This window comes from Herpailurus yagouaroundi, unplaced genomic scaffold (genome assembly GCF_014898765.1).
Source record: "Herpailurus yagouaroundi ecotype Mexico unplaced genomic scaffold, PumYag 61122, whole genome shotgun sequence".
Classification (NCBI taxonomy): Eukaryota; Metazoa; Chordata; class Mammalia; order Carnivora; family Felidae; genus Herpailurus; species Herpailurus yagouaroundi.
In genome coordinates this window covers 1980-10058 of record NW_024415651.1, presented here as the reverse complement: position 1 = coordinate 10058, position 8079 = coordinate 1980, and the positions used below count along the sequence as shown (strand labels likewise).

Here is an 8079-nt window from a genome sequence, read left to right as displayed (position 1 = left end):
GGGGGGCGCCGGCAGCCGCATAGCCGGCCCGCGCTCCTGGCCGCTGCGGGGCTGGGCCCGGAGCCCGCCGCCCGAGCCGGCGCGTCTACACTCCGGACGGCGGCTTCTCCCCCATCCCCTTCAGCACGTCGTCTATCCGGTCATCCTCGATCACCACTGCGCAGGGAGAAAGCGCGTCAGCCGCGCGGCCTCGGGGGGCGGCGGCGAGAATGGGCCCCGTGTCCTCGCGCCCCGCTCAGCTACTTCCCGTGGCCCAGCGACGCCCCTCGGACGCCCGTGCCACTGTGCCCACCCCATCCGAATTCTGTCGACTCGACCCACCGCCGAGCCCAGTCCCCTTAGACCCTCTTCCCCTCCCGATGCAGGAACGCCCCCTCTTCCAGCCAGTTGTTCTACCTCCCGGTCCAAATCCTCCCGCCGCCTGAGCTCTCCTCCATCCGAGCTGATCTTCCTTTTGCTAGTGGGAGCCCCCTCTTCAACAGACCCTCTTCTCAAACAGAATTTTCGCCTGGTGCAACCCTCTCCTCACCCTAACCCTCTCGCCGCTTGAAGCCCTCTTAAGATCCTGGCACCAACAGAGCCCCCTCCCCATGCAAACAACGAGGACAACCGAATCCCCAGCCCCGCTGTCCTTTCTCCAATCGGACGTCCCTTCGCACCCGAAGGTTCTTCCGTAGCATCCACCAATTCAGCGTTTGATCCTGAAGAAACGGCCCGTAGCCCCACGTTCCCACTTCAGGCAGCCCCAAATGCCCCGGCCGGCCCCTCCCCCTCGCCCGGGTGTCAGGACTCTACTTCCAGAGGTGGAGAGCATCGAATCCGGGGCACTGCGTTCCCGGGAGAGGGGAAGAGAGGGACACAAGACTGCAGCGGGGGCACCACCCCCCCCCCCAAAACCCTGGCCGGCGAGCGGCTGGCTGCGCTGGTCTGCGGCAAGAGCTGCGGGCGCTTGGCGGGGAACCGCAGCCGGGGGGCGCCGGCGAAGGGTTTCTGGGTCAAGCGGCGACTCCGGGCCCCGGCCGCATACCTCTCTTGGCTCGGCCGATTTGGCCCAGCTTGGGGGGTCGCTTGGCTTGATTGCCCGCGAAGAAGGAGTTGGTGTCCTGCAGGCGGCAGCTGAACGAGAGGTCGGAGCCCTCGGGGTCGGCGGCGAAGCGGCCCATCTTGTCCTCACTGTAGGGCAGGATCTCGGACATGGCGGGCGCGGGGCGGGCGCGGGGCGGGCGCGGGACTGCAGCGGGGCGCGGGCGGCGGGCTAGCTGCCGGACCGGCCCTAGCTCAGCAGGGTAGCCGGCGGAAGGATGAAGTCATGCAGCATCCGGGGCTGCGGAGCCAAGCGGGGCCTCCTCCCCCGCGCCTCCGCCTCCCGGGCCGCTGGGCAGGCGGCGGCGGCGGCGGCGGAGGTGGTGACGGGGACCGGGCGGGGGCGGGGGGCGGGGGGCGGGGGTGGCGGCGGCGGCAAGAGCGGAATGACGATGAGCGCCCGACTGCCGCAGAGCGCGGCAGGCGGGGCGCGGTGGAGGTGGGGCGGGCACCGGCCAGGGGAGAGAGGCGGGGCGGGAGCCACAGGAGCGCGCCCAGCACTCAAACGAGGGCAGGGAGTGTTAGTGGGAGGGTCCTGCACAATGGCGGGAGTGGCGGCTGGGCGAATCCTACCGGCCAACTGGTGCAGGATCTGGTCGGGAGAGGCGGGTCTGGGGAGGGGAGGGGGGCGGGAGGGAGCCCAGAAACCAAGGAGAGGGAGGAGGGTCTGGTAAGGAGCCTAGGGAGGCGAGCAAGGGGGACTGGGAATTGGCGGGCGGGTCCGGGCCAGAAGCCTGGAGCCTGGGCGGCATCTGAAAGAGGGGACCTGGAAAACGCGCTGGCGGCGGGAGAGGGAGGGAGGATCCCGTACTGGTTAGTGCTGGACTGTGAGAATCCCGCGGATTCGGGAATAGCTCAAGCGGGCGGGTGAGTGCTGTCACCGCCGTTGGCGCGTTCGTGTCGGGTTGGTCTTTAGGTCTTAAACTGTTTATCTGGAGTGTTTTTCTGCCCTGCTGTGTCTATCTCTGCCTATCTATATGTCCCTCTATCTCTCTGTGTCTGTATCTGTCTCTGCGCCCCGTATCGCTTTGTGTCGTGGTCTCTGTCTATGTCTGTCTCGTAAGTGTCTCTGCCTTTCGTATGTCTCCATGGTTGGCCCCTGTACCTACGTGCCACTGTTGCCTCTCCTGAGTCTCTGTGTATTTCGGTCTCTTCTAGGAGGAATCTCGCTACTGGGCCGACGGGCGCTCACCAGGGTAGACCCTCAACCCTGCTGCTGAAGCCGAAACTCGGGCTCAAAGCGCCTGCCGCGCCACGCAGGTCTCCTGGCTCTGGAGGCTAGGGCTGCGCGTGCTGTGTAGGAGGAAATGAATGGCGGCCACGCGGGGGGCGCCCTGGCTGCAGGTGACGCGGGGAAGCCCGGAGCGCCTGAGGACGCGGCGCCAGCCTGTGGGTATCCGGAGGCAGATGGGGAGGGACAGAGGGTACGCCTGCCGTCGTTGCGGGGAATCACGTGGCAGTTCTCGCTGCACCGACGCGAAGGCCACCCTCTACTCTCCCTTACCGCCAGCTGGCCGTCAGCGGCAGCGTCACCTGCTTGCTAGCGCGCAGGGGCTCTGGCGCAATCATTGGCCTTGGAGGGGCGGGGAGGTCCCACACTCGGCGAAGGTGACGACAGCAATGATCTGGGTAATAATCATCCCGTACATTCTGTCCATACCCGGGGCGGAGGGGTCTCCACTGTCTCCGAAGCGCTTTACCTCCTTCCCTTCAAATCACACAGTTAGTGAAACTGCCTGGTGCTGGGTCTCCTTCCTCCCACAACTTCTCACCAAGAGCTACTCCTAGGGATGCAGAGTCTAATGCAATGTTGGCTGCCCTCAAGGACGAGGATTGGGGGAGGGAGTAGTCCCAGAGAATACCTCTGTGCAAGATTCACTCAAGGCCCCAGACCTGGAGTCTCATCCCTATCAAGTCCTCCTCAGGTGTATCCTGCTCTCTGGGATGAGAGCCAAAGCTGGAGGTGGAGGCCCAGCTGAATGAAAGGAGCCCTGAGACCCGGAATGACAAGACACTGGAGCTCAGGGTCACTAGAAGACAGTCCAGAAAATTCTACCCTCATTGGAATTTGTCTAGCAATGGGTTCCAATCCTGGCTCTGCCACTTTCTGTGTGACCTTGAACTTAAGGCTTTATAATTATAGTTTAAAAAAAAATGCATTCATAGGACCTTGAGTTGTTTTCAGAACGTAACAGATCATTAACACTGAATATGAAAAACAAAGTTCTTTCAATTATTTTAATCTAAAAAAATACATTCATTTTGGGGCACCTGGATGGCTCAGTTGGTGGAGTATGCAGCTCTTGATCTTGGGGTTGTAGGTTAGAGCCCCACTTTGGGTGTAGAGATTACTTAAAAATAAAATCTGAAAAAAAAGGTATTCACTGTACTATTAACATTTCAGGAAAACACAAAGTTACGTGAAAACTTTAATATATATCATATATATCCTTCTAAGCTTTTCCTCATGTGTTTGCATACCATGCATATCTCTCTGAGCCTCCATGTTCCAGTTTGAAGCATTAGAGATGATAGAACCTACACTAAGGACAGTTTTGTAGATGAAATCGTTGTCCTTATGTGAGGTGGGTTGTCTCAGGAGGTAATGAGCCTCCCTTCACCAAAAGTGCTAAAGGGACCATAAGAGTTCTTGCTAAGGATGAGATGAGAGTGCTTTTGGGGAATTGAAATTATTCTCTTGTCTACCCCCAGAACGAAAAGATTGGAGGAATAACAATTTACCTTGGAATTCATTTGGTTAGCTCCTTCTTAAATAATCTTATTCCAGTTCCTTCTGTGTGTGCCAGGTCATGATTAAAGCAAAAGACCTAGGTGCAAAATCAGAATGATACTGCATTATATAAGGTACAGTTATGTTATAAAAATGTTGGGGGGATCATTTAATTTTTTTAATGTTTATTTATTTATAAGAGAGAGAGAGAGAGAGACAGAGCACAAGCAGGGGAGGGGCAGAGAGAGGGAGACAGAGAATCCAAAGCAGACTCCAGGCTCTGAGCTGTCAGCACAGAGCCAGACGTGGGGCTTGAACTCACAAACCATGAGATATGACCTGAGCTGAAGTCAGACACTTAACTGACTGAGCCACCCAGGTGGATGGGGGAGGAGGGGGCCTTTAAATTGTGATCCTCTACTTAAAATTCTAAAGTTTTGCATCCCTACCCATGAGATGAAAATTCGTTTTCACAACTAATATGAAATTAAGTTTGTTTGGACTTTTGTGACAGTGCATTGAATTTCTCAACTGCGAGTACCTCAAAGCCTAGTGGACTTGATCCATATGCTCTAAACAGAATGCTATGCTTTTTGTCAATTGAGTAATAATGCCACTTGTATTAAGGTGGAAACTTTAGGCCTATGTAGCAGGTTGAATAGGAAGCCCCGTAAAATTCCTGTCCACCTGGAGCCTCAGAGTATAAACTTCAATTTGGAAATAAGGTCTTTGCAGATGTAATTAATTAAACTAAGATGAGGTCGTACTGGAATAGGGTAGGCCCTAAATCCAATCACTGATGTTTTTATAAGAGGATAGATGCACAAAGGCACATACACACAGGGGAAAAGGTTATGTGAGGAAGGGGAGCCAAGCCGAGGAACACTAGGGATTGTTGGGAGCCAGTTGAAGCTGGAAGAGGCAAGAAAGTTTCCTCCCAGAGCCTTCCCAGGGAGTATGCTCCTGCCACGACTTTGATTTTGGATTTTTCACCTCCAGAACTGTGAAACAGTAAGTTTCTGTTGTTTTAAGCCCCTCAGTTTGTGGTACTTTGTTACAGCAATGCTAGGAAACAAATACAACCTGTTACAAATATGTTTGGGTCATCTTTTTACATCTCTCATGACTATGTTTCTCCTTTCTTAAACTCTCTCTGGGGGCCCTTTGCTCCCAGCCTGTCAAAGGAAGTCCATACCATGAGGGTATTTCTGGGACTCATTCTATTTAGCAGAAACTGATTAAGTCACAAAAAGGAATAAGGCAGATCTGTGTAGATTGACATGATAAGATCTCCAAAGCCTGCCAAATGTCACCAAATAATGAGGGTAGAGCATAATTTCATGTATGGGGAAAAAGCATACACACACATATATGCATACCCACACATACACACAGTGTGTTTAGGTATGTAATTGCATATAGAAGAAAGATATGGAAGGATACATACTAAACTACTAATAATGGTTTTCTCTGAGGATGTTACTGGGATCCTGGCAGATGGAATTTCATCTTTTTCAACGTTTATTTATTTTTGGGACACAGAGAGACAGAGCATGAACGGGGGAGGGGCAGAGAGAGAGGGAGACACAGAATCGGAAACAGGCTCCAGGCTCCGAGCCATCAGCCCAGAGCCTGGCGCGGGGCTCGAACTCCCGGACCGCGAGATCGTGACCTGGCTGAAGTCGGACGCTTAACCGACTGCGCCACCCAGGCGCCCCTGGAATTTCATCTTTTTATTCTACTTCTGGAGTATATTACTTTTGCAAGAAAAAGTGTTTGATGATTTTTTTTTAAAGGTTTAAAACCAATGATATAGTCCATTTACCAAACACCACACTCTGGTTCCAGACAAATCACTTGACTTAGAAGAAGGAATAATAGTTAAAAGAGCACGGAGTTTAGAATGAAATCAAGGATCTGCCTTCTACCTGATGTGTGACTTTGGGTATGTTAGTAAGCTTTCCTGTGTCTTAGGTTCCTCATCTGTAAAATAGGGACAATGATACTGCTAGACTCTATCTTATTGGGTCATTGTGAAGATTAAATTAACATATGTGAAGTGCTTAGGTAAGTGCAGGACAGTAGAATTGTTAACTGTATACAGAAAAGCATAAGGAAGACGTTAAAAGTAATCTCATCATTAGATATATTACCATTTTGTTGCTGTCCTTCCAATCTCTTTTTTAAAATCTGTGCTTTTTAGGGGTGCCTGGGTGGCTCAGTCAATTAAACGACTGAGTTGATTTTGGCTCAGGTCAGGATCTCATGGTTCAGTTGGTGAGATCAAGACCTGCTCAGGCTCTGTGCTGACAGCTCAGAGCCTGCTTGGGATTTTTTTCTCTGCCCTTCGCCACTCCTGCTTGAGCACACGCTCTCTCTCTCTTTCTCTCCCAAAATAAATAAACAAAATAAATAAATAAAATCTGTGCTTTATACTTTTTTGCTTCACAAAAATAAGATTTTGCAACCCTTTTACTCCCCCACTTAATTCTATATGGAGAACATTTCCCTATAGCATTAACTCTTCCTTTCAGTCATTTGTAAATGTTGCATTGTTATCCCATTGTATGGATGTTTGATTTATTTGAGAAGACCTTTAATTTTTTTTTGTCCTCTACTCTTCTTGTTTGTTTTTGTTGTTATTACAGACAGTCCTGTGATGAACAAACGTTGTAGGAAAAAAATGGTTCCAATATTTTGTAGCTCCTCCAATCAAATAGTAAATTCTGTTTCTCTCTTCCTAAATCTGGGCTTGACCATCTGACTTGCTTTGCCGTTAGGGACATTAGCAAATGTGGGATAAGCAGAGGCTTGAAAACTGTTTATATACTGAGACTTGCCCCATTTTTTGTTGCTGGGAATCCTGACACCACCATATGAACGAGCCTGGGTTTTCCTCCTGGAGAAGGAGACACCATACAGAGACAGGGCCCAGTCATCCCGACTGAGGCCCAAACATGTCAGTGAGGCCATTCAGCTAGGCCATCCAGCTCTTACTGAGCTGAACCGGAACTGAACAACCATCCAGTCAACCTGCAAGAATATAAGAAATAATACATGTTTGCTATTTTGATCCACAAAGTTTGGAGAGGGTTGTTAGGCAGCAAAAGCTAGTTGATACAAATATCCTATGGATCATGATTATTTCCTGGAACAATTTCCCAGAATAAGACTTTCTGGTTCAAAGGGTATATATATACACTTACATCTTTTGATTCATATTGCCAAAAAAGTTTTATCAATTTATAAGCCACCAGCAATGTAGAGAGTGCCCATATTTCCCATTTTTGTCAACACTGGACATTAATGTGTCTTATTGTCTTCATGACTACATTGTTCTTGTAAATTTAGCACATAAGCCATTGTCAATTCCCTCTCAATTCACAATCAATTTAGAGGGAAAAAAGACCAAAAGAAAGATCATTCCTATAGGAAAAGAAGAGCAGAAAAGAGAAAGAGAAAAAAACAATAGAATGAGAGAAGAAAAAGAGTCAGGGTGATAAACACAGAGGAAAGAAAAGAGAATTATAGATTAGAGCAATCTCCGACCTCTCAGAGTAGGGTATTTAACATGTAGTCAAGAATAGTTATGAGCCTAATAAATAACTTGAATCACGAAAGAGGCATGGAAAGGAAATGTCCATTTAGGCCAAGCCTAGTGAAACTGAGAACACTGTAAAACTAGGTACCAGTCTTTCTCATACGTGGCTGCATTTAATTCTCACAGCAACTCTCTGAGACACTGACGATTGTTCCCATTTTACAGATAAAGAAAATTAAGGGTCAGAGCTTTCAAGTCACTTGATAAAGATGATACAGCTGATAAAGAATTGAGTCCAGATCTGAGTTCAGATCTGTCCGGCTTGAAAACTGATGTGTTTCCCCTTACCCTTTCAGAGAAAATGTGGCAGAAGACAAGCAACTAATGCTGGAAGGAAGTATAACCTCCTTTCGATTCATGTTGCCAAAGTGCTCTCCAGAAAGGAGCCAGACTTCTTGGGTTTAAATCCCAGCTCTGCTACTTATGAGTTGTGTGACTCTCAGCCTTTCTATGCCTCAGTCTGCTCATCTGTAAAATGGCTTCATAAGTGCCATAAGGGCAAACGAGTACATAGAGGTAAAGCACCTAGAACAGTGGCTGGCATATACTAAAGTGTTATATAGGCTTGCTATTTCTAGTTTGGCATTGCAGTAGGCATGGGACTATTTCTTTTTTTTTTTTTTAACATTTATTTATTTTTGAGACTGAGAGAGACAGAGCATGA

General features: G+C 49.7%; 1 protein-coding gene across 1 annotated transcript; it reads right to left on the bottom strand.

The window, feature by feature from the left end:
• Positions 1-10: 10 nt before the first annotated feature.
• CAMK2N2 (calcium/calmodulin dependent protein kinase II inhibitor 2) lies at positions 11-1417 on the bottom strand. The gene is made up of 2 exons (XM_040466473.1): positions 1028-1417; positions 11-156 (listed from the first exon to the last, which is right to left on the bottom strand). Exons 1-2 carry the CDS (start codon positions 1194-1196, stop codon positions 86-88), a joined length of 240 nt encoding a protein of 79 aa, XP_040322407.1. The 5' UTR covers positions 1197-1417; the 3' UTR covers positions 11-85.
• Between the last annotated feature and the right edge of the window lie 6662 nt (positions 1418-8079).